This window comes from Fringilla coelebs (genome assembly GCF_963513975.1).
Source record: "Fringilla coelebs genome assembly, chromosome: 1".
NCBI lineage: Eukaryota > Metazoa > Chordata > Aves > Passeriformes > Fringillidae > Fringilla > Fringilla coelebs.
Window position 1 is genome coordinate 95,532,260 of NC_140028.1, and position 27,071 is coordinate 95,559,330.

Here is a 27,071-nt window from a genome sequence, read left to right on the forward strand (position 1 = left end):
GGCGACCGCAGGCTCGGGAACACGCCGCGAGCGCGGCCGCGCGTACGGACGGCCGGGCGGCTGCTCCCGCCTCGGCGCTGGGGACGGGGAATCACCTCAGGCAGGCACGGCCTCGGGAGCGACGCGCCGGGGATCGCGAGCCGCAGGCACGGGCACCGACTGCGGCAGCCGCAGTTTGTAAAGGGCGCGCTGGGCGAGGCAGGGCCGGCCCCTCACCCGGATCTTCCTCTGCGGCGGGCGGGGAGGGGGGGCCGGCCGCCCCAGCGCTTCCGGCGGGGCCGGCCGCGGCTCCGCCATGGGGAAGAAGCACAAGAAGCACAAAGCCGAGAAGGCAGAATGGCGCTCTACCTCCGCCACCGCCTACAGCGGTAAGGGCCGGGGGGGGCTTCTTTGTAGCCGGGACGGGCCCGCCCCTTCCCCCGGCGCGGCTGTCGGCGGGGCCCTGCGTCCCTGCGCGGGCTGGGGGGCCTGGGCAGAGACCTCGCTCCGAGTGCCCGAGCTGCCGGCGGCGGGGGCGGCCCGAGGAGCGCGGGGCGGGTGGTGCGGGGTGAGCCGGAGCCTCTCCGTGCTTCCCACGGCCGCTCCCGAGGGGATCCGGTCGCCGCGGTGCTCTAGTGATGCTTAATTTCACCTTGCTCTGCAAGGACCTTGCGACGTTTTTAGGGGAGGCCGAAGAGCCGGTTCCTTATGTTTTCCAGGTTTGTGGAACATCACAACGTAAGGCGTGCAGAATGACTGTTTGTTAGCTTGGATTTGTTAGCCTTAGCTATTGTTTTTCTTTCCAAATGTACTGTGTATATTTTTGATTTGCAGCGAATTCTTATAAACAATAGTTCTAGAAGAAGCTTTGGCACTGTGTATCCTGGAGAAAAGGAGGCTCGGGGGTGGCCTTGTCACTCTGCAGCTGCCTGAAAGGAGGGTGTAGCCAGGTGGGGTTCGGCCTCTTCCCCCAGGGAACCATTGACAGGATGAGAGGACATGGCCTCAAGGTGCACTAGGGGAACTTCAGGATGAACATTGGCAAAGAACTTCTATACAAAAGGGGGGATTATGTATTAGAATGGGCTGCCAGAGAGGTGTTGGAGTTACTGTCCCTAGAGGTCCTTAGGAAAAGACTGAATGTGAGTCTCAGTGCCATGGTCTAGTTGACATGTAGTGTTTGGTCATGGATTGGACTTTATCTCAGTGGGCTTTTCTGACCTAATTGAGACTGATTATGTAATTGCTGTGTGCTGTTAGCTCCCTGTGCGTTTATTAATTTTTTTTTTTTTAATTTAGATTATGTGGACAAGCCTTTGGAAAAACCCTTAAAGCTGGTTCTTAAAGTTGGAGGCAGTGAAGTCACTGAACTCTCTGGGTCAGGGCATGACTCTAGTTACTATGATGATAGATCAGATCATGAGCGAGAACGACACAAAGAAAAGAAGAAAAAAAAGAAGAAAAAGTCAGAGAAGGAAAAAGAAAAACATCTAGATGATGAGGAAAGAAGAAAGAGAAAGGTAAGCTGTGATTTTTAGAATTCAGGCACACCAGCCTTCATGCTTGCTAATCAGGTCTGAAATCTGGTGCAGAACTTTGTTTAAATCACTGTTACAAGAGGCTTATTGTCTGGAGATAGCACTTCAGAAATGTAGAAAACCCTTGTATGTGAGTTGGTGTATTTCTGCCATTTACAGGAGATACCTTTTGTGATGATTCTGTGAGCAAAGTAAAAGCTTCCTTCTTATTACTTTTAATTTTCCTTATTTGTTTGCCTTATTTGAATGAATGTTTCTGTTTTTCAGTTGGATCTTTTGTATTTTAGCCTGGTCACAAACATGTTTTGCTACCGTTTTAGGGAGGGTATTTTCAGCTTTTCAAATCCAGGCTGTGTTTACATTTTGAAGATGTGCTAAGTTACTGGAGGTTGAAATTGATATATTTACTCAAAACAGCTTCTGAACTCTTGAATACTGTGGTACATTAAATCGTTATCTCTTGGAATAACCTGTGTGCTGGGCTTTGTGACTTTGTTAGTAGCAAGTAGGGTGGTAACCTTAGTTGTCTGTGTTGAACGTGTGGGAGTTTGTTTAAAATCAGCAGTGAGGCATTGACAGTACAGTTACTTGTACAATTCAATTTTAAGAGTATTTATTTTGTGTAATAATGGTTCTCTGACGTTTCTGCTTTTTTAATTCTTTCCTGTCACGTAGTTTTACTGTTCTTGTGTGACAGTTTTTTTGGTGCTACTTTGTGTGTTTGTGGCTAACATCTGTCCAGGTAATACAAGCCTAACAAAAAAATCATCTGGAAGTGACAGATCTCATAGGATTGTTCAGAAGCTCTTAAATACAGCACAGACAGTGCACAATTTTCTTAGTGCAGATGTTTCAGGCTAGGACTTGAAATGTAGCAAAGCCAGCTGTCCTTCATAGAAGATTTTGCAGTATCAATTGCCTTTACTGAGTTGTGGGATGGGAGTTGTTTGGATTTTTTTCACAGAACTTCATGGTTAATGTATTCAAAATAAGCTAATGAATAGTTAAGTAATAAAACCATAGTCTAAGGAAGGTTAATGAAAGTGTGCTTTTCTGGACAAATGTGGATAATGATTGTGGAATTTCAGGAATGACTTAAGTGTGCCTTTGCTTTCGAAATCAGGAAGAGATCATTAATTGCCACCACTGATTTTTATGGTTCTTTTGTCGGCTGAGTTGTCATATATTTTACTCATTTCTGTTTAATGTGACAAACAACAAAAATACATTGATGAGAGCAGAGCCAAAGATTGATCTTTACTCAATAGTAAATTAACTTTCCTTGCTCTCTGGTGTATCTTATTATCATGCAGTTTTACATATAAATAGCTTCAGAATTTGTCTTCTTAATAAACATGCAGGAATGATAGAACAATACTGTATCAAATACAAAGTAGCAAAAGATGAACAATTTTAATTGGAGAAGAAAATTGAAAAAGTGATAGTGAAAATTTATGCAGTATTGTTTAAACTGTATTGTGACTTGGATATTGAATGAGTATTCCAAATTAAAAACATCACTGTTTCTTACCTTTTGATGTGTGGGATTGCACATTCCAAGTACATCCCTCTAAAATATGTCTTCTCTCTGATGTCCTAGGAAGAGAAAAAGAGGAAAAGGGAGAAGGAACAATGTGACACTGAAGGAGAAACTGATGACTTTGATCCTGGGAAAAAGGTGGAGGTTGAACCTCCTCCAGATCGTCCTGTCAGAGCATGCAGAACTCAGCCAGGTGAACAGTGTGAAATATTAAATTATTTTGGTTTTTTTTAAAAGCACACAAAACAAAGCTTTTGTCAGAGGTAAAATTTTCTTGAAGATTTACTGAAATATAGGAACTTTACTTTTTCCAACATCCAGAACTTTCTGCTATCTGAAAAGTCAATATTCCTCTTGGTGCTTCCATGTTTTAGTAGGTTTCTTTTCAGGTGACTGATGTTGCCGAGGACATCTGTCGCTGGCCTCTGTTCCTTGCAGGGTAAACCTCATTACAAACATGTTATTGCACGTAGTGCTCCCCGAATTCCTTCTCCTTAGCATTTACACCATAGTGATCAGAGTGTCTGAAACTAGGTTTCATTTAGTTCAAGGGAAAAAACTCTTGTGGAGACTTCTTAGGTGTTGTTTTTGCCTTTTTTTGTTTTCTAACCTACCTGGAGTTTTAGTATCTCTATTCTCATGGAAAGGAAGTTGTGATAGTGTATCTCTGAAGACTGTAGACACCACATACCAGCCATGTTTTTCATTTACAAAGCTTCTTTAATTCTTATTACCAGCCAAAATATTTGTCAGTTGTATGTGGCAACTTCTGCATGTTTGATCCTTTCAGATTTTGCCTCGCTTTTTCTGCCTGTAGCCATTGCTTGATAATTAAAACTCAGCATTGCTCAGAGGAAGCCTTTACTTTAGAGAATTTTCAAGTACATCATGATCTCAGTTAAACATAAGCCTGAAAATGGAACCTAGTAGCAAGAAATTGTATCATTAGGAATATTTAAGTCTTGTCTTTGGAACACTGTCCTTTGTCTAGTCAAGTAATCCCAAGGAATTTTATAATTGTGACCACACATTAAATTGAGGAATAGTGGCCATCAGCTGAGAAGGTAACTGAAATTTTCAGGTCAGAGTTTTATGTCTCTGGGTAGTCAGGAGCCTTAAAAACTGGTAAGATAAAAACTATTCCCATTATTGTTCTCTTTTCATCTGGTTGTAAAATGCATATAAATTACCTGACCCATTCTGTTTAAGAAAGGAAATTTCTTTCCTCTATCATGGAGAGTTGGATTTTCAAATCTTGATGCTTCATTAATGTTTCAGATGTCACTTAAAGCCAGTCTCTCTGAAGTAACAGGTCATTTACACGTAGTGTTTGTTGTTTGATCTGTACAGGAAGTGAAATTGAATTGTTACCTCTCTTGCCAGTAAATCTGCATCTATTTGTCACTCTGTGATTGAAAGGTTTATAGAATTGCATGGGGTTTATGGTGAAGAAACCATGAAAATTGCATAGCAAGCATGTTGTAAGAATATGGATTTCCCAACTGCAGCTTCTGCAGAAATATGTAGCGTAATTATTTTAATCTTATTAATACATATTCTTAGAGCTGCTAAACTCAGCACTACATCTGACTTAATGAGTACTGGGTTTTAATGTGATAAGGAAAAAAGCTCAGAAAATAAAGGAAGAAGAAATAGGTATTGTGTGCTTAGATATCTGATGTGTTTCTGCTTTGAAATCTGTGTTCATACAGTCAGCTTCACATCAGTACAAGCTGTTCTTGTAGTGAGATTTTCTCTCTGGTACTTATATTTTTAAATTTAAAAATATACGCGTATGTGGTTTCATTGCACTTATCTGGGTTTTCATCTTAAAATGCAGCTGAAAATGAGAGCACACCAATCCAGCAATTACTGGAACACTTCCTTCGCCAGCTTCAAAGGTAGTAAATGTTTTTGTATCTTCAGCTGTGTTGGCCACGTCTGGTGCATTTTTATATGTGTTACCTGGCAACTTCTTATCCTGGTTTTCTGTTTGAAAGTAGTGCCTGGCAACTGACTGTAAGAGATTTGTTAACCTTTGCAACTGTGTCAGACCTGATTGTTTTTGAAGATAAGTTGAGGATAATTATTACCAAGTTTGCAATTCTAGCATTGGGCAGGGAAATAAGTGTTTTGGGCAAGTCATACATTGCCGTTATAAATTTATTAGATATTAATGACTTAGTTTAGGGATTAAAAGCCAGTTATAATTCTAAATTACTTTAAAAGACTGTACTGTTTTAGTTAAATTTTTATTCAGTGTCCACTGTCAAATACAAAGCAAATTTAGACCTGGTTACTTAATAATCTTCTAAATTGGGAGAGGCTTTTTATTTTATTGTTTTCTTAAACCTGCACCTCCTGTTTAAAAAAAAACATTCCTTTTTTATTTTGTATCATTAAGCTGATTTTGGAACCAATTTTAAAAAGTTAAACATATTTACTTTTAGAGGACCTTATGAACAAGAAGAATTGAGCTTTTTTCCTCAATGAAGCCAAAAGACCAAGTTGGAGTGTATAGACACAGAAAATATACAAGAACTAGCTTGAATTGATCATTTGATCATTGAATTGAATTGAAAGACATTTTAATGAAAATTTTCAACAATTTCTTTTTCAAAGAAGTCTACATATGTGAAATCACAATGCTCTCCTTATCAGGAAATTTTTCAAACATGCATTTGTTTTATGAGAATGTTTTTAGTGGTTTTTGTTTTTTTAGTAGTACTGTTGTGTTATTAATGTGATGCAAAAACAATCATTGTTTTGTTTGCTGCTGTAAATCTAAATTTATTGTTTTTATTTTTAGGAAAGATCCTCATGGGTTTTTTGCTTTTCCAGTCACGGATGCCATTGCTCCTGGATATTCCATGATAATAAAACACCCTATGGATTTTGGTACAATGAAGGAAAAAATTGCAGCAAATGAATACAAATCAGTCACTGAATTCAAGGTGAATTAATAAAGATTTAGATATTTCACAACTAGTAAGAAACTGAAGATTCTTTTTAACTGTAGAAGCCTTTGTTACATTATTTAATGCTCATTTTTTTCAGAACTGAGCACTTTTTTGTATATTCAGTGTGTTACAAATAATCTGTCAAATTCTACTGCAATCTTCTATAAATTACTATGGAAACCAAGATGATCTTCTAAAGTTCTGTGGAATTTACGCTGCTAAACTTCGACAGGAGTAAGGTTATCACAGACTTAAGCCACTGAGCTCTTTTTTTTGTCTTTTTTTTAATCTAGGCCTTGTTAGATTGATTTAAATGTAATTTGGCCCTGTCTGCAAGAAACCTGCAGATATACCAGAGCATCTTGTATACAAGTAAATAGCAATTACATATTTTTATCTTTAATTATTCTGGTTTTTATATAACTTCATTTGAAATTGTCTTCTGGCAGAAACTTACTTGGCAAGTTTATTTGCAGCTTAACTTAGTAATTAATCATATTGTTATTGCTGTAATAATTTATTAGATGCATCATGGTTTTACAGACAGTGCAGTAAGAAATGTTTTCATAGTATTGCTAGCTCCTGAAGGAGAGGCATTTTCCTTAACTGATTTGTGAAGGTCATGAATTATTAGCAGCTTTTGGAATTGCTTTTTCCTAGACTGATGTTGATAAGATGGTAGTCTCGGCAAGAGAGGCATTGGCTTGTTTCTCAGGGTTAATCTCTTTTTTTGAAAGGTTCAGCAAGGTGAGCAAATAATGGTTTACATTTCTTACAGATACTTTGACAAAGATTATTACTCTGTTTTGTTAAATATGTTCTAGAGATTTATAGGAAATAGTGAGAAAGGATTCATGATAGCATTGCCATCAGCAATGCCTTCAGGTCTCTAAATTCTGTCTTGCTGGGTTGTCTTATTCAACAGCTTAAAAGGGAAGTTTGGGTGGGAGCTCTGTGACTGTTAAGTAGCAGGCAAGGTTGCAGTATTGAAACTGGTGGGATAGAAACCTAAAAAAAAAGAAAATTGCTGTATTTTTTAGACTGACATTCTTTTTTCCTCAAGGACTTAGCTTCTTCTGGTAGTTGAAGGTAGTTTGCTTAAAGTCTGCCCATGTTAGAGTGGAAAAGGAATTGGACTCCCTTTCTAGATACATGAGGGTACCTAATTACACAGAACTACAGAGCCATAACCTTAATACAGAAATGAAGTTTGTAGGTTTTTAATCTCAGAAACAAAAGGTGACCTGTCTGATATAACTAGCTGAGGCAAGTCGCAAGACAGTAAATGATCTGTCTAAGAGTAGAGTCTGAAAGAACTCTGTCCTGCATTTAAAAGAGGGGCAATTTCTGCAGAACACTCATTCGTTTTGCTACAGGAAAAAAAGGGTCTGCTTCAAAGTTGGGCAAGCAAAAGACTGGCTGTTTCTGCAGCACTTGAAAGGCCGTCACTGGATATGCCCTTCTTTGTCTGCTTCTTGGGCCGTAGTTCGCTCGTCCATGTCACCTTCTCAGTTTCTGTCTTTGCCATAGTCTTGGTAATTGGAGGCAGAGGGCTTGTAATGCTGTAAAAATGTCACCTTGGTAGATCGGTCCAGTGTTTGGTCCATTTGGTCCACTTGGTTAAAGAGAAGGTGTTATGTTTGGCATTCAGGAAAGAGAGTGTTTTTTATAACCAAAAGCCAGTTCCAAAAGAAACTGAGCATCTCGGAGAGGTAGAAGAGGCTTAAACCTTTGCAATTCTGCTTTTGGTTTGTGTTCATGAGCGTGCTCCTAGAATATTACTGTGTTCTTCAAAGAGCTGCCAAGATGGAGTGGTATCTTCCAGTCATTTAACAAAGTACCTGAAATGTTTATAGTTCTCTTGATTTGTATTTTACAGGCCGATTTTAAACTGATGTGTGATAATGCAATGACTTACAACAGACCAGATACTGTTTACTACAAGCTAGCCAAGAAGATACTGCACACAGGCTTTAAGATGATGAGCAAAGTAAGAGACCTATTAAAAAAAAAAAAGCAGAAATGTTGGGGTTTTTTATGTTATCATACTTAAAAGGAACAAAGTAACAATGGTAAACGTTGTTTCATCCATCTGTGATGAATTACAGCAGTGCCAGCTAGTGCTGCTGTATTTAAGGGCTTGATGGCATTTTTGTTATAACCCAGTAATTTTTACTTCTCTCTCAACCTTACCTGCATCACTGAAGTCTGTATGAGCTTCTTTCAGTGGAAGCAGTTGAATCCACATATATTGAACTTTATGGAACAATCCTACTTCTGGCTGAAACTTTGGAACCAAGATCTCATTTAAATTTTATTTCTGTGTGAACAAGAAAGCACTAATTTTTGAAGGTGTTGGGTCTTGGGGAGTTTTCAGAGGTGACACAAGTCCTTTTTACTCAGATACAGTTGTTGGCTTGTCAAAAAAAGGTTTTTTGTGAGCTGGTCTGTGTGTGCACGTGTGTGTGTGTGTGTGTGTGTGTGTGTGTGTGTGTGCGCGCGCGTGTGTGTTACAGTGATGGTAAGTTTTGTGTAAAATAGTTGTTTTTGCATATGCAGTTTGTTTGTTTGTTTGTTTCTCTCTTGATAGTTGGGCTGCAGAAATTCTGATGCCATGCTACCATGACCAAATCATGTTGCATCGCCATTGGAAACGAGACATTAAGAACAAAATAAGGCCATGGCCATTCCCATCCCATCCCATCCCATTATCATAGCATCTTGGCTATGAGGGAAAGGTTAAGTCCCTGCCGCTCTGTCCTTTCTGATTCTAGGAACGGCTGTTAGCTTTGAAGCGCAGCATGTCGTTTATGCAGGACATGGATTTTTCTCAGCAGGCAGCTCTTTTGGGTGATGAAGACACAGCAGTTGAAGAACCTGTTCCTGAAGTTGTTCCTGTACAAGCAGAGACTACCAAGAAATCAAAAAAGCAAAATAAAGAAGTTATTAGGTAAAGGTTTTAATAGGCATGCTTACTGGTTTGTTGCAGCTTTTGTAGTATTACACAGCAGGAAAGAACTGAGGAAAAAAACTCAGCATTTTTCCTTGAGGTCCATAGGATAAATGGGCAATTTTATTGTATTTTCTTTGTTTATTTATAGAACTTGTTTAATAACCCAGTGATTCCTAACTTGAAGCAAACAATTCAAAAGATGACTGCATATTCTTTCAAACACTTAAAATTAATATTTATAGAGATATTTTAATTCTTCTTTATATCTGTATTAAATAATGAGTGGTTTCTTCTCATGATGGTTTAAAATGTTATTTTGGATATAGCTACAAATACCTTTTGCATTTTGTTCCTTTTTTTCCTCTCCTAAAGTAGCCTCATCAAAATGTAAGAGGTTCTTCCCAGGAGGGCAAAGTGGCCCCAGATCAGTGAGTGATTTTATTTAACTTTAACCTTGTCTGGCAGGTTATGAAAGTACAGGAGATTATTTATGGAGCAGATGATAGCATCTCCCCAGTGAAATCTTATTAAACTTCTCGGTAAAATACATTGCTAGTGCAATAGTAATCCTCCAGCTAATGGGTACCCCCATGTCACAAATTCATATTTTTATAGCAAAAATCTAATGTTAATATTTTTCTTTAAAATCTGAATTTAGTCAATTTATTTTATGAGATTTTAGCAGAAACCACGATATACAAGCAACTTATATTTTTCAGTATTCTTGCATAGGCATCCAAAGATAGACTGTGAATTGAAATTGTAAAGCATTATATCAGCTAGAATTTTATGGGAAAAAATATTGCACCAGAGCATCACTAGTCATGTTGTAAATAATCTGATCATGTAGATATGTTCTGCAGGTTTCTTTTTAAATCTTCAAAGTTAAAAAAGTGAAATATATCTTGTTTCATGTTTTTTTTAAAGTGAGCTTTAGAGTTCTCATTAGCCACTTTTCATTTTTTACACTTCCAGCATTTTTGTAATCCTTATTGCTGATGGAAGAAATGGTATTCCAATTGAGGGGTTTTTTGGAAGTAGTAGACTGCAGCATATAACTTCAAAAATAATTTTAAACAGTAATTATCTGTGGTGGAAGCTATTCTAAAACTAATCTGTTACTGTATCATAGAGAATTGAGAACGTATCATTTGTCCTTTGTTTAATGGATTGTGGATAGAAATCAACTGAAAACACCTTTTTGTAAACAAGGTGCTTTGCTTTTTGGTTGTTCCTTTTTTTTTAGAAGACAAAATAATTTGGTATGTGTGATGTCCGACATTGCTTCTTGCATAAACTCTGCCACAGGAGTAACTTTGTTCTTTGTCACAGAACAAGAAATTGAGACTGCCATCTACATTTACATACAGATCAGACAGTTAAAAATTATGACCTTTAATTTTATCCTGGTACCAGTTTATCAGCAATCAGATGTAGTATAAATCTACTTTTCTGTTCCTGTCAATATCTGTGTAACTTTAGTAGTTGAAATTAGTTTTTTCCTAAGTAACGTGAACTTTTAAATACTTGTATTTTTGCATCTGTAGGATAGATATTGTATTTTTTGATGAAGAATAAGACCTTTAGAGTAGAAAATCAAACCTAATAGCAGATATTTTTGCCTTCATATTTCCTGGTTACACACAGGGAAGGAGTTGAAGTCAATGCTTGCAAAGTGTTAAAGCAGCTTAGACCTCTATACAGAGGAAAAAGTGACTTGATCACTTGAACATCCTAATGTTTAAATAGTTTTTGAAAATTTTTTTTTAGGATGTTACAATCTTCTGAACATTCTCTCAAAATTCTTGTCCTTTCAGTATTCTGTACTGTGTGATAGAAAGTGCCAGTTGTTGAGGAGTTTCCTGCTGTGTACACCCTTTCTTTATGTTTCAATGAAACAAAATAGTATAATCCGTTTGTCTCGTAATAGTATGATCCTGTGATCTTTTTATTGTCTTTAATAGCAAAACTTACTTGTGTATCGGATCTGAATCTCTATACAGAGAGAAATTCTTAGCTAAGCAAATGGAAGAAGATAACCCAGGAGAGAGAAATGGATTTGGTGTGAGGAGATGCTCTACCCAGTACCTAAGGTGTTTGGCCCTAGTGTCTAATGTCCATATAATGCCCTGAAATACTTTGATTTACCACATTTATTTTATATATAAAATATAATGAAGACTGCCATATTCTATGATATCTTCACATTTCTCTTTATGATACTACCTTTTTCTGATTTTATGTGATAGCTATGTCCTGTTCCATCCTTGGGTATGCTTATTTGCTATGATTTTATTGGTTTGGAGCTCTAACGAAAAGGGATCTACTAAAAGATAAATGTTCAGTTCTGTAATTTCAGTTACAAGCAGTTTTGTGATTGATACAGATTAGGAATGCTAACTGCCAATACTAAAAACATAGGAATTAAAGGACTCCCTTTTAGACTGGGAGTTGGGTCCTACTTCTGCAAGCAGCTATGTGACATAATCATCATAAATGCAGCCTGTTGGGTTTTTTCTCTGATAAGCAACAGTTTCTATCTCTCATTACATAATTTATTTTCTGCATCTTCCTGTTTGCAATTTTTGAAGATAACGTATACATGCATGTGGGAGACTAAGGATGCATACAGCATTCACCTTGTATTAATGCCAGTTTTATTCCCAATCTCTGTTTTGTACTTCATTTTATAGTTCCTTTTCATTTGGACACAGAAACAATTAAATTTTTGAAGTTAGTAGTTTGGTTGTTCGCAGCTTCTGCTGCAAAACTTCATAATATGATTATAATGATTATATGAGTATAATGATTATAATTCCACTTAAATGTTGAAGTAGACTGGCACTGGGAGAAGAGTGGGACTGATTGTTCTATTAAGCAAAGCCAGAATTCAGCCCTTTGTTTTGTTTTAGCTTTTAATTGCTACAGCTCCTCTTCTTCTCTTTTTTAGCTGCATTTTTGAACCTGAGGGGAATGCATGCAGCCTGACAGACAGCACTGCTGAAGAACATGTCCTGGCACTAGTGGAACATGCAGCAGATGAAGCTCGGGATAGGATCAATCGATATCTACCCAACAGCAAGGTCTACTGCACATGGCAGTTGGCAGCTCCAGTTTGTGCCTGACTGTTGAATGCTTTGTTTCACGTTAGGAAACAGGATTTACTGTTAGGCTGCTATTTACAAGCAATAGCTGTCAGCTGTAGCATGAGTACCAAATACAATGATCTTTTATTGACTAGGTTTAGATAGCAGGTTTTACAGTCCTAAATGTGATGCTGATGTTATTCCATGTATTTGGGTTTTGTGCTCTTCCAAGGACGAGCTTGGTGGTGCTGTTGGTGCAGTTTTCTCTGAAGGATCAATTTTTTTAGCTGTGCGTTTTTTAAGTCTGTGATGATAGTGGTGAATTCCTTCATTTCCTTGTGCTAGGATTGGAGTGAATGCTCCAGGCTTTCCCTAGAAGTCTGTACTGAGATACCTTTACTCTCTTTCCCTTGAATTTTGTGGAGACTTATTCCCACCTTTGCTCCCATTTCTCATCGGTCACTCTAGTGGTCACTGCAGTCGAGAAAAGAATCAGGATGTGTCCACATCTGCATTTTCCACCTCTTTAAAAAGAAGAAACTTTGAAGCAAAAGTGGTGGTGTGTCTTCAAACGTAAATGTCCATTTCTTGAGCAGTGGCCCTGATTATGCAGTCAATTTAGGCTCAACTGGCTTATGAAATAAAACTGCAGAGAGTAAAGGGTAAAGGCTTCGTTTCAAATGTATTTCTGTTTCTTTGGATAATGAGAGGACTTGCTAGAATTGAAGTCCATTTGAAGCCTCCAAAGTAAGAGTGGCTTTTTAAATCTCTTCAAAGCAATACCATTGACTAATGCAGTCAGTTTTGCACTGTTCAAGGAAGTTTCTCAAGGTGTGCAGCTCTTAGTTGCTAAGGCTGTTAAGTCAGCTTGACAGCCCCACTGTGTGTCCCACACAGTCTGTGTAACCCTGACATGTTCTTGGAATTCAGCCATTTTTCACTTTTGCCATCACTTGAAGATATTGTTCTTGTTCCTTCTCTTTCCAGCACCTCTCACCTCTCTTTTTATTATATGCCAATATTAGCTTTGGCCTCCTGTACGGACAGAGTTTTAAACTTTTTCAGATGGAGTGGGATATAAAACAATAGGAGAGATTTGTTGTTCATTTCCTCAGAAGTATTTACTAATACTTGTGTAGGGAGAGAACAGTTTTCATTTTCCCTTTATATTGAGAGGTTATGGTGATTTTTTTTCTCAGTTCATATGTAGTTTGTTTCTGACATTAGCTTTGCTTGTTGCACTAGCTCTGGCTCTATCTTTATAGACCCTGGTGTGCTCTGTTGTCTTTCATATCTGTCTTTAGCATTGTGCTTGTCTGCTTCAGTAGGTCTGTCACAGCACTTCTTCCTCTTCAAGAATTTGGTAGTGTGTTAATAAAAGTACTTCTAATTTGAGAAGGTTGTGGGTGAGACATGAAAACAAGCAGTTAAATCTATATTTGAAAAAAAGCAGTGACTTAGTTTGTGGATAGGAGTTAGAGCTCTGCTTCTAAAAAGAATGTGTGTTCTGGACTTCGCAGTCAGAAAGGCTGGCTCTGTGCTAATGACAATGGAATTGGGTTTTCTTGGGTGAAAACTTTAGATCTGACTTAGAAAGATGAATAGGGCATTGTATATATGATCTATGACCTTCTCCTCCTAAGTGTTCTGTTTTGAAACACTGGCTACGTGGTGTTAAATAGTTGTGACCCAAGGTTCTCTGTATGAAAAAGGGAATACCAAAGTGCAGTGCAATACAGTTACAAATGCTTTTTATAGTTTTCTCTGTAATGGGCAGCTCCTTCTTTGAGTGTGAACAGTTTTGAATGATTCCTCCTGTATCTCTCTGGTTCTGTTCACAGATTGGTTATCTGAAAAAAAATGGAGATGGAACTTTATTGTTTAGTGTAGTAAATTCATCTGATCCAGAAGCAGAAGGTAAAAGCCGTACTCTTTCAAGCAAACATTTCTAGTCTTGAATGTTCTAACAGATTTTGAAGTCTTAACTGTAGATACAGATCCTGCATAGTACAGATGAGTTTTTAAATTATTTTTAATTTTTCAAAAATTTTTATTATTTTCATGAATTAACTTTCCAAACCATTTCCCCAAACACCCCAAAGGTGTTTCTGTTTGCCTTCCATATTTTCGCTCTTCAGAGGCTTTGTTTTATTGATGCCAATAGTGAGAAGATAAAATATCTCCTTATAAGCACTTACACATTGCTACAACTTTATAAAGAGCTTGGAAGACAAGCTTTTACTGCAAGTACACTGTAGCGTTAATACCTAATGACAAAAGGTGAATGAAGATGCTGCAATTCTATGTAAATATGCAATGCACAGATGCAAATTTAGAATAATCTTTTACTTCTTTATAACCTAATTTCAATCATTAGCTAAATTTCAGTTTTAAATTTGAGATTTTGCTCAATTTTTTTTCCTTAGTTCCTTGATAATTTATCTTTTTTTTTCTGTTACTGTTATGTTATTTATATTGTTTAATGCTTTCCCTTTGCTTTAATTTCAAGCTCAAGATGCAGAAGTATTGAAAATTTGTAACGAATAAAATGTCATCATTTTTTGGAGTGTCACGTTGATTTAGCACTTCCTTCTCTGCACCTTTTGAGATTAGAATTTTTTCACAACTTTCCTGTTGTTTCACTGATGAATATATAAATGCTTTTGACTGATCACATTGAGAGACGCAGGCCTGCTAAATTCTTTTTCATCTGGTAGTAAATTTTTCTGGAATGAAATTTAGCTTTTTGGCTGCTCATGGCTATTACCTATTTCTAAAAAAGCAAAAAAGGGATTTAATGCCTCTGAAATTATGCTACTGAAAATTTAAAGAGTGATGGTAATGGATTTCTATAAACAAACACTACTTGGTCAACATAAGAGACTGCCAGAGACTGCTTTTATCACTTTAGTAATATCTGGTTCTTGAAGGTTTGTGAATCAGCTACTAAAATAATTACAGATGCTGCTGTATACTTTAAAAGTGAAATTACTTAAGTAAGCCATAGATCTTGTGAATATGACATGGAAGTATATTTATAGCTTGTGGTTGAAATTTAAATGGAGAACCTGAATTAGAGTACCTATTCTTAACATATAGTTTAAAAAACATGTGGTCTTTATGTTAATTACAGCTCTAAAATAGCAAATTCTAATTATTTGTCATAAATTGTAAACATGAAATGCTTTTCTAAACCTTCTTTTAAATCAAATTATTAGAGGAAGAAACTCACCCAGTGGATCTGAGTTCACTGTCAAGCAAATTATTACCTGGCTTCACTACACTGGGCTTCAAAGATGAACGAAGAAATAAAGGTAATTACCAAAGACAGTGTTATAACTTTGTGTTTATTAATGTTCAAGCAATTACTTGATATAAAATAATTTCAGTTTATACCTGTTTATACTATGAAAGTTCGCTTGGTTATTTTAATAATATATAATAATTCCATTAACAGCAGAATGCAGCTTTTATTAAATTGAATATTTTGCTTATTAAACGTAATTTAATTAGCAGTTTATGTATTAATATTTTACCTTAGTGTTATAGCCACACTAGAAGATTTCCAATAATGGTAGTCCATTTCCTCTGGGGGAAATAGTTTTTCCATAGTAATTGCGCTTACAGTTGAAAAACAACTTCCAGTCATTTCCATTTTTGCAACATATGACAAAGATTTTGCAGACTATGGATTTTTTTCCTGGTATTGTTGACAGTTTTGAATAGTTTCTAATCTGCTGTCCAGAAACTGACTGGCAACCAACATGTAGATGCACACAAAATGTAGAAATATAAAAGGGAATGTGACTGTGAACCTTTTTCTTCTCGGAGTGGGGTGGATAACTTAATTCTTGATTTTTCAGTAGTATAAGTATGTTTGTTTATATGGTTAAAATAGTGCTGATTTTAGAGTCTGGAAGTGTCTTTGAGACGCTGCTCTTGCTTTCAGTAGGAGGAAAAAATACATGTCACTTTCTGTATCTGTTTCAGAAAATAAAATCTTTTGGTTTTTCTTTTTCCCAAGTGATCTTTGACACTTGTGCTAATCATTTGTTGTTTCTTTTACCTCTGTAGTAACCTTTCTTACCAGTGCCAATACAGCACCTTCCTTGCAAAACAACTCTATATTTCATGATTTGAAACCAGATGAGATGGAGCTCCTATACTCAGCATATGGTGATGAAACTGGGATCCAGTGTGCCTTAAGGTAAGGCCTTCCTCATTAGGAAGGCTAATTTCTCATAGCAATTTTTTGCAAAGCAATTTAAACTAAATCTCAACTAAGAGCCTCCAAATCCTGATTTTTTTCTAAAACTTATTTTTAAAATAAATCACTATAAAATTTGAAGCTAGCTTTCATCCTTCTTGGCATGGTATTTTTTTTTCTGGTTGGTTGTTTGCTTTTGTGTTTTTGGAGGTGGGGAAAGTTTTCAGGGGTTTTCCCATTTGGCCTTTTAAGCTTTCTATTTTATTGCAAGGTTATTATGGGTCTCGTTATTAGGGTCTTTAACCACAGTATGTTATAGGTTGCCACAGATTTAGTGTTACCCAGCAGTAAATAATTTTAAAAGGCAAGCAGTATAATTCAGTGGCTTTAAAGTAATTATGTTTTTCAGTGGGTTTGAAAAGAGTTAATGCTACTTGAAAAGAAAAATGCCATTTATCATTAAATTGTTGATCTTAGAGGGAGAGAAATAATCTCAAGCTTTTTATCCTTTTGTGTTTTGTTTTGTAACCCACTACTCTACCATCAATGATAGTTCAAGACAAAATTTACTGGTACTTGTGAAAAACAAGTTGTAAACCTACTTACTATTAAAGTAAAAGAAAAATTCTATGTCCTGGCGACCTTAATTACTTTCCTGAAGAAGCATAAAAGAGTTAAAGGAAAAAGAAAATGTAGATGTAACTCAGTGTATTTGGGAAAACATTTTAAGTTGAAGTAGTTTTTATGAAAGTAAATGTTTTCTGTAATGCTTATCTCCATTCCTGCTAGCTTACAAGAATTTGTGAAGGATGCTGGAAGTTACAGCAAGAAAATAGTTGATGATCTTCTGGACCAGATCACTAGTGGTGACCATTCCAAAATTATTTATCAGCTAAAGCAGGTGTGTCCTGGGTGCACTGAAGTGTCACAAATTCATCAGAATAAGAATGAACCTATTGGCTTTTTAGTACTGTGTGCGATGCTTCCTTTTCCACTGCCAGTTTAAGCAGTGCAAGCCTAGCTGTTCAAGCAACCATAAACCAAATTAGAGACTGAATTAATCAATGAAGGAGGAATCCTTTCCTCTGGCTAGATCAGTTCTCCAATGTGGTTCACTATGTGACTGTAGAAAGGAGGAAACAGGAGATGCAGCATAGCAGGGTCCAACCAACTGGATGGAGTTTGGGCAGCCTTGTCACTCAATGTCATGACTTACATACAGACTTCTGAGTTACATTGCAATCTTTTTGTTAAAGTTTTGGGTTTTTTCTTAGTTGAAAAGCAAAATATATTTCTCATGGAAGGATTAGTTATTTGGAAAATGGAAGTAAAGTTAAAAAACGGAGTAATTGCCACTGTACCAGGTGTGTGTTACCCCCCAGTGCTAAATTTTGCATTCATGTAATGTGTCTACAGGAAAAGCTTTTAACTTATTTCCAAAAGCACTTTCCTGAAGAGATGCATGCTAAGATTGGAGAAGAGAGTTTTCTTAGAAGTGTGTATGGTTCTAGTGAGAATGTTTGCATTCCCAAGACAAAATAACCTTAAAAAAAGCAAATTTTCTGAAGATAAATTTCATGTTATCTTCAGTTTCAAAGACAGTCTTCGTTTGAAAGAATTGTCTGCTATTTAAAATGCTGACACTCTGAAAGACTGAAGAATAAAGAAAGGGAGGCAGGCTGGGAAGATGGAAAGTACTTAGGATTCCTGACATGGTGGAAATGAGATTATCTTTGCAGACTTAGAAGTGGAGTAGGGTGGGTGGTGTTTGGAAATAAGGAGACAGTGGAATAAAAAGCACTGACGATCCTTTAGAATTTTCTGGGTGTTTTTTCCCTACAGACAAAGATGGTACATATAACAGGAAGGAATGTAAAAGATTAGTTCAAAAAGTTAAAATCCAATATTTTGAATACTTTTCTACATATAGAAATGTGTGTATGCAACATAGTCAATTTAACATTAAAATAAACTGTGCCTTTGCCTTTTACCATGTTTTTCCATGAGTGTTGTTCCAGGTGAGAATTTCTGAGGACCTTCCAAATGGTCAATGGCTATTTACACTTGAAAATGCTGTTTAGTTGTGATATATATGGATATACACTGATTTTACACAATTACATATGTTTCAGTGGTCCATATACATGGTGTTCTATGCTTGAGCATTTATATACTGCTGCATATGAGTAAGAATCAGTATCTCTGGAAGTAGAGCCTTGAATGATTTGTGATCAGAAGTTACTGAAGTAATGACAAAGATGCTGCATTTGAATATAAAGTTTATGAGCAGAAGAAATAGTATAAGGGGACTCAAAGATTAGTTAAAATGCATAATATTAAAATATTTAAGAACAACATTCTAATTATGTTACAGATATGTGAAAAAAGTTAGCTGTCTCTAGCCTCCTTTTGTGTGTGGTTTGAATATACTTGAGATAGTACAAGAAAGATGTCTTTCTCATGTGTTCAGTATAAGCAGTTATTGGTATTCTTTCATTCCAGAGGCGAAACATCCCAGTAAAACCACTGGATGAAGTTAAAGTAAGTAACTTGCTGGGATTTTTAACCAGGAAAAGTGTTTTGGCATTTAAAGTAGAGAGAGTTACGTTCTCTGAGCTTGCAACATTCCAATTCTTTATTTTATTTAATGTGCCTCTGTTCTGTATGGTAATACAGAAAAGATTGATAAGTGGAGTAAATGAGAAAGGAGAGGCTTTAGGTTATTCCTGGAGAAGCTGTCCAGGTTAGTTATAAATTGTTGGCATGACTGTATATGATTGCCCTAGAGAAGAGCTGGTGTTTAGTTTTTTGTGAAGGTTCTAATCAAACATCACAGAATGTGCCAGTTTTCTGTGATGGCCCAGGACCTCATTGTGGAAAACCATAAATTATACAAACATTCTCAGGGAACATCCTTAGTAAATATTAGGTATGAAATGCTAAGATCTAAAGTATTTCTTTGTTATTTAGGTTCTGCCAGTTCTTATAAAAGAAGAACACAAATTGCGCAATACGTGTCTGGATTCTTCCAAACAGATTATGGTAAAATGGGTGGGGGGGAACAGAAACAAAAAGGTAGTATTGAGACATTATTTTGTTTCAGTGCACAATCTGAGGTAGAATATTAAAATTATGTTATCTGGAATAAGGTTGCAGTACTGAAAATGAATTCTCTGATATTCAGTCTGTTTTCATTTGTGGCTTTGTTGTTCTTCAGCTTATTTCAGCATGCATAACTAAGTCTCAGAGGCAGAAAGTTCACATAGGAATATGAAAAAGATACTTGATCTGCTGATCAATATTTGAGGTTCAGTATGATCTGCTGATCAATATCTGAGGTTTCCAATTCTATCCTGCTGTAGAATTGGAAAAAACCCATTAATATTAATCAGTTTTACCATATCCATTGAATATGTCTGTTAGAAAGTATGAGTAAATAACGCATATCTTATGCTTTTACAGCTACTAATCAAATCTTTCTGTAAGTGGTACTGGTTTTATCTTGCAAATTATTTGTGACAACAGAAAACACACACTACATTCCATGCAATTCACATAAAAATTATACTGATCACATTATAGCAACTAAAAAAAACCATAGTTTTATAAATATTCCTTATGTTTTGTGGAAAGGTGTTAATTTCTCTAGAAGGTGACTGGTTGTTTCATGTACATGCTAGGTTTCATTTTCATTTTTCTAAAAGATAATATCTGGTTGTATGTTTACCTGAGTGTCTCATTTCTCCTGCTAGATCAGGCATCCTCAGAGATTTCCCTTAGAACAGTTTTTGAAGCTTAGTGACTCTGATTTCTCCCTTTGTGCCATTACGTTAGTAATATTGCAATGGGTGTGGAAAGAAAAGGAGTTGCAGAGTGTAGGCTATATTTCATTATCCAAATGTATAGGAAAAATACTAGAGCAGCCAGTTCCAGCTGATACTGTGAAGAAGGAGGCCCACTGTATGCAAAATTTCAGTAAATCCGGGGTTCACATACAGAGAAGATGAGGCACACTGGTAATACTTCCACCTGCTAGGGTTCTACCTTGAGACATGGATGAGTTGAGTGTGTAATTGAGTTTCAGCAGTCCTGGATCATGAGATAAAAGACTTGGACTACTGAGCACATCCCTGGCCACTCATGTCCAGGAATCTTTTTTAGCTGTCTCTGAATTTCAGGTTAGCCAAGATGTGTATGGATGCTCCAGTCTCAGATGTTGAGATGACACTTCTGGGAGAATGGATTTGTGCATTAAACTTTGAGAAGTTAGCATCACAGCTTGTCACTCTTGCTAATCTTCCTGTTTCTTGTATTTTAATAGGTTGGAGAATCTGCTGGAGACAGTAACACTTCTGACTTGGATTTTCTCTCCATGAAGCCGTATTCAGATGTATCTCTTGATATTTCTATGTTAAGTTCATTAGGTAAGTAGCTAAATATACAAGACATTATATGTTACAATTTAGTTGTACCATTTAGAGAAAATGACAGCAGGATTTGCTAAAATTAGAAAAAGGGTTTGAAAAGTAGTAATAAATACACACTTGACTACGGTAAAAGTCTAGGGCTGATAAATGAAACCTTGCTCTGTTTTTCCTTTGAGACATCCAGGTGTTAGACAAGCTAACTTTTCCTGTACAACTGAAGAAAACAAAGTATTTGTACCTCACTATTTTGATAGCTTTGCTTGTATTTCTTGTGTTCATAGTAATAGAAATGTTAAGAATCAGTGTGAAGTTTCCACTCAGAAATTATGTTGCTTAATATAATGTCTTTTAAAGTAACTTGGTAAGTATTAGGTAAGTATGTGAAAGCCAATCATATTGCTACTTGGAATATCCCAAAACAAAAGTGGGAAGAAAATTCTGGCACTGGATAGACTTCATCTTCAGTTGTGTGAAAGAATTTGGATACTGTTTCAAATACATGCCTTTGATAGTTATCCTGTAAATACCACAACAGGTATTGTTACCATTTCTGCAGGCAGCTGAGCTAGTCAAATGTCTTCAAAATGGTCATCCAAGCAAACAGCTTGCTTATGTTTTAAGGTACTTTTAGTTCTGAATGTGAAAGAGGCCAAGCTATCTATTATAAAACACAACTAAACTAATTGAAGGCTTAAAGGGAAAATAGATTTCTACAAATTTCTCACATAGGTGCAGTTTGAAAAGCAATTGTAAGTTCTGATTATGCTGTCTCACTCTAATTTTATTGCAGTTCAGTAAAAAAGGAATAAATATCCATTTTATAGATAATGTTTAGACATATCAGTATGACTATAAATTTCATGCACTACTGAAAGCTGCTTATGTTTTCTTCTTTGTCCTTTCTGTAAATAATCATACTGCTGGATTAGTTGGCTTCCAGAGAGAGTTTATGAAATTACTTCTTATCATAATTCTTGCAAAGTTAACATTAAAGAAAGAGAAGGGAAGGAGTTTATCTTCCTGTTTAAAGTTGAGGATATTAATTTTAGGTCTTCATATGAAAGAATAGCATATATTGGTACATACGTCCAGTTCTTTCCAGTTTCACAAATTATTTCTACTTACTACAAAATGAATGTAGCTGGAGAAGATATTGTTCTTAGAACCTTCTGTGATAGGGATGTCTTTGCCTCCATGTTCTGTTTTAACTGTATTTTGAGTTAGATATTTAAATTATCTGCTTGCTGACTCTGTTTTGCCACAAACTAAATGTGTTATTTACTGCGAGGGTGGTGAGACACTGACACAGTTGTGTCAGTTGTGAGTTCCCTGTCCCTGGAAGTGCTCAAGGTCAGATTGGATGGGGCTTTGAGCAGCCTGGTCTGGTGAAAGGTGTCTCTCCCCGGCAGGGGGATTGGAACGTGATGGCCTTTAAGGTCCTTTCCAACCCAGGCCAGTCTGTACATATCTGGCATTTCACAGCTAAGAGAGACAAAATAAGCTCTTGCAGTTGTTTATATACCGGGAGTCAGTTCAGTTTCAGCCATTTCCTTCTGGCACTTTCCTTCATCTTCCAATACTGCACAGGTCTGCAGCTGTTGCTTTTTAGAAATGCGAGGGAAAATGCAAGATTGAGGTAATTTGGGTATAGACAATGCTTGTGTTGATTAACTTTAGAACTTTTTTATAGCGGCTTGGTAATTCATGGGTCAATGTACATGTGCTAATTACGGGTTTTGGTTGGTGGCTCTTAGGAAAAGTGAAGAAGGAGCTTGATCATGATGATAATCATCTACATCTAGATGAAACAACTAAACTGCTTCAGGACCTTCATGAAGCTCAGGCTGACAGAGTGGGATCCCGGCCATCATCCAATTTGAGTTCCCTCTCCAATACCTCTGAAAGAGACCAACATCATCTTGGTACAGTTAGCTGTGTCACAGAAGTTCCAGTATTTGTGTTCTATTTGGAATTGGTTTAAACTTACATTGTAATTTATATAAATCTTTGTGGAAAACTGCTCTGATAAAACAGTGTGCTGACTGATCATGTTTTAATTTTTAAATATGCCTGGCAGAGATAACTAACAAGACATACTTTGAACCCCAGAACTAAAACCACTAATTGTCATTTCCTATTTTTTGATTAGATGTGATTGAAGTAATTGTGAAGTAAATTGATAATTCAGTGGCAAATTCCTATAAGCACTTGCATTTGATGCCCTCAAGTTGCACTAAGGAGTATATAATGATTATTTTACTTTAGCATAGTTGTGTTCAGCAAGTAACAAGTGGGAATCTACAACAGCATTTAATTGTCAACTGTAAAATTCAGTGATAAGACAGGATGATAGCATAACATACTGCTTAACAATTTGGTACCATTTCTGAGAAGGTAGAAGATGTTGGATGCATGATAGTCAGTTGGATTTTGTATAATTAACTCAGAGTAATAGCATAATGATTACTATTCCAAAAATAATTTAAATTCCTAAGAATCTTGTGATTTCTTTTTCATAATCTCCTGTTTAAATATCACTTAGATGTCTGTCTTACTTTAAAAGTCTAAAAGGAACATGTGAAATAACCATCCTGCTTATATGTATAAATATCTCTTAATTTTTTCTGTACTTTTAAAGTTTTAATTTTTTTTTCCACATTCAACAGGAAGCCCCTCTCATCTGAGTGTTGGAGAACAGCAAGACATGGTTCATGATCCCTATGAATTTCTTCAGTCTCCAGAAACCTCAAATGCTACTAGTAACTAATCTGACATGTACTATATTTATTTTGTATTTTAATTGTATTATGTTTTATAAAGTTTTTGTCCATGACAGAAACTGCATTTTTGTCCTCTTTTCTATGAGGATTGCTGTATAATATTATCATGTATACAGGATTAAACAAGCAAACATATAAAAACCCCAACCCCAAACTAATTAGTGCATCATGTTGTTAGCAATGTGCCAAGAACTGCTTTCATTTTGTTCGTTAAGGGAGAGTGTTATTTACTGGTGTGTGAATCTTGACTGAAAAGCAGCAAATAATGTGTTAGAAAAATTTATATTTTATAGACACTGAAAAGTGATAATAGTCCCAGAATCATGGCAACAGTCGTTAAATGTTTGCAGTACAATTATCAACTAGTTCTGTAGATAATTGTTCTGTTATCCACTGTTCAGGCTAAGACCTGAACGTCTCCAAGGAAGCACAAAGAACTGCATGAATTGGCATCATTATTGTGTTTTCCATCTCCAAATGCTAATAATCTGTAGAAATTGTTTTAAACATTTCCCCATATTTTAAAATCTTTTTTTAATCACTGCAGAGAGCATTTAATTTGAGAGTAACAGTACTTGGTAGTTCTGGTAGAATGCTCATTTACAAAACTTCTACCCTGGATTTGAAAAAGATGTACATTTTTGTGATCCCTTGTATCTTGAAACACAAAGAAAAGATAATACTTGTATTTTTTAATATGATGTGTATATCTCATAGGGTAAAAAAAAAAAACACTGGATGAGGTGTGCTTTTCAGTAATTCCAAAATAAAACTTTTATAATACATCAATACTGAAACTGAGGGGTTTTGTACTATTGCTATTTGCAAGCAGACAAATGTTATGAATTGACATTATTTTGTAAATATTAATAAAAATAGAAAAGCAGTTTTGATGTATAGCAAATCTGTTGTTCTTGCCAGGGAGAAGTTTGCTTCCTTATACTAAGTCTGAAATACTAGAGAGTTTTGGGTTGAATTCATGTGCTGCTTCAAAAGATTAATTTCATCTGCCACATGTAGCTACAAACAAAAAAACCATTTAGTTTTAGTAACCTCTCAGTTTTTAGGAAACATTAAGGAAGTCAGATAACTGGTAGTAAAGTCTTGATAAATTCTAAATAGGAGGATCGTTTCATTCTAAGTGGGAGTGCTGAAGAAAGAACATGGAGAGGTTTTTCTGTCTGGGAGTTGTTAGGAATGTGTGTGGCACTGTGCTTGGGCTCCTTTGCCGCTCCTGCGTTCTGATGCATCATGGCTGTGAGTTTTTGGAAGTGACATGGTCTGCTGCCCTGTGGCAGTGTTGTTGGCGAGGATTTGCATGGACACCCAGCCTTGTGTCGGTTTGCAGCTTCCCAAAACTATTTCAATTGAAAAGTGTCTTTAAATCTAACATGCTTTTGATCTCTAGTAAGTCTGATTTCTCATACAGTAAATATAAATTGATTCCTGTAATAGACTCTAAATTATAGTTACAGTTGGTGAGAAAATCTTTATTGAAACACTTGCTGTTGAATTGCCTGCCTTAGCTCTTGAATAAAATTCCACAGGAGAATGTTTAAAATGCCCCTCTAGAAGAATGTGCTGGTTTGTTCTGGTTTTTGAGCTGCAGTGTTTACTACTGAAAACTGAAATAATGTGCAGTATTTGATTTTATACCTTCACCTTGGATTTCAAGCAGAATGCATTCAAACTCTGTGAATTTCTGTAGATCAGCCTTTATGGGCTCCATGAGCTGGTTGTATAAAAGGCTGGATGTTGTTTGCATCATTACTGTAGCAGAGAGCACTTTGTGCCTGAGGAAGGTTTGCTTATTTATTCAGCCTATCTGGCCCTTAAGCAATGTTAGTTATGCACAGCAATCTCCAACTGCTGTTCCATGGATGCTGGACAATCCCTTCACTAGGCCCCTGCCATTCCCCAGGGGAAAAATGCTTTTAGGACAAAACTTCTTCCTGGAAGCAAATACAAATGTTTTTGCTGTGGTGCCTTCTCAAAAGTGGCAGACATTGACTTGTAACCTGTTTGCTGAATGTACTGAGACACATGATTAGGCTCACTAAATGTCACAAGAAAAGCTTTCATGTTTCTTTGAGAAATCTCATTCTTCTAAATTTTATAGAAAGATTGGACTCTTGAGTTTGCAGTCTCTGGTAAAAAAAGGCTAAAATTTTAAAGTGGTTGAAGTAATGTCTTTCAGTCACTTGTTTGTCGCAGTGCATTTTTACTGATTCTTGTGCTAAAAGAGAATCTCTTGCTCCTCTTTGTTGTTGGTGTATGTGCCTATGCTTGTACCAGTGGTACACTGTTGCATCTTCCAAATGATTCTGGTTTATTTGAAGAAAAGCCTTAAGAAGAAATCTGCCTGTCCTTTCCTTACTTAATTGAAGGGTAAAAAAATTCCCTAAGCCATGTCTTACTTGCTCTTGTCTCTGCAGGTGGTAAATTCATACACACAGAAAAACTTTGAACTAACCAGTGAAGGCCTCTAATCTTATGGTCCTATTTAAATACTAAGAATTTGAAAAACTTGTTTTAGTTCTGTGAGTTTTTATAACATATATCATTATTTATTTAATCCAAGATAAACACTATTCCTTTCTAGTGTATTTGATACTTCCTGTATAGATATTTCCTGTTTGGTTCATTTGGGAGACGACTCTGTGTCCCTGGCACCCTGTTTAAATCTGTAATACATAACATGTAACATCTTCTAGCTAGGTGGCACCATATGTCAATTAACTTTATGCTGAGTTCCCATTGGTTGGAATATGCTGCCATTGAAACAGAGGGGAAATTCCTAGGCTGTTTGGTAAAATTAACCCAGGGTTTCTATAAAAAATTGAGAAAATTAAATGCATTTTTTCAATTTTTCCCCCTAATAACTGCTGTATGAAAAAGTGTATTGCACTAAAGATGTAAGCAATGTTAAGAGAAGTCTTAGATCAGTTCTTCCACAACTTCGAAATATGTCAATGAAAATGTAAAGTGGTCTAAATAACTGTGATTTTTCTTTTCTCTTTTGTATGTCTATCATTGAACTCATGTTTTAGCACAGTCATCTTCAGTGGCAGCAAAGGGAATGTTGAGACTGTATTGCACACATAGCAAACATCTTTGTAAACAAGGATTCAGCATGGTGCAACTTTATTCCATTATCTGAGATACACAAGTACAGGGACAGAATTTACCTGAAAATGTTAGGTGAAAAATAAAAATAAAAAAATCTTTCTGTTGTTCCTTCCTTGCTCTTTATTAGAAAAGAAAAAGGAAAAAGCACAGAGACATTTTTAAAGCCATGTAGTTCTTTTGCTTTCTGCCAGATGCTTTGCTATGATGAGATATTTATGCAGATGAGACCTGAACAGCTGACCAGCAGAAATAACCTGATTTCTCCACCCCTACATTCCAGACTGAAGGGCTGGTTCTTACCATGGCACTCGTTTTTGTGTTTGTTGCTTTGCTGGTGATTGTCTACCTGGCCACAGCAGGATTTGGAGTCTGCGCACCATTGCTTCCACATGGACGGAAATGCGCTGCTTTTTCTGGTTTGTTTTTTTCTGCCCTTCTACCATCTTTCTTGGAATATGTGTTATAAATGCTG

General features: G+C 36.4%; 1 protein-coding gene across 7 annotated transcripts; it reads left to right on the plus strand.

Annotated features, from left to right (window-relative positions):
• The first annotated feature begins 267 nt into the window (after positions 1–267).
• Positions 268–26,551, plus strand: BRD9 (bromodomain containing 9). Of its 7 annotated transcripts, none has more exons than XM_084204184.1 (18): positions 268–368; positions 1,279–1,499; positions 3,118–3,250; positions 4,898–4,958; positions 5,867–6,011; positions 7,897–8,007; positions 8,792–8,967; positions 10,974–11,063; positions 11,921–12,053; positions 13,898–13,973; positions 15,275–15,370; positions 16,131–16,263; positions 17,053–17,164; positions 18,766–18,804; positions 19,234–19,305; positions 20,585–20,687; positions 22,445–22,612; positions 23,357–26,551. In XM_084204184.1, the coding sequence occupies exons 1-18, from the start codon at positions 296–298 to the stop codon at positions 23,455–23,457; spliced, it is 2,043 nt and encodes a 680-aa protein (XP_084060310.1). In that variant the 5' UTR covers positions 268–295; the 3' UTR covers positions 23,458–26,551. The 7 variants fall into 7 exon arrangements, with proteins under 7 accessions (XP_084060310.1, XP_084060311.1, XP_084060312.1 ...); XM_084204185.1 differs by having other exon boundaries at positions 8,852–8,967; XM_084204186.1 differs by having other exon boundaries at positions 8,855–8,967.
• The last annotated feature ends 520 nt before the right edge of the window (positions 26,552–27,071 follow it).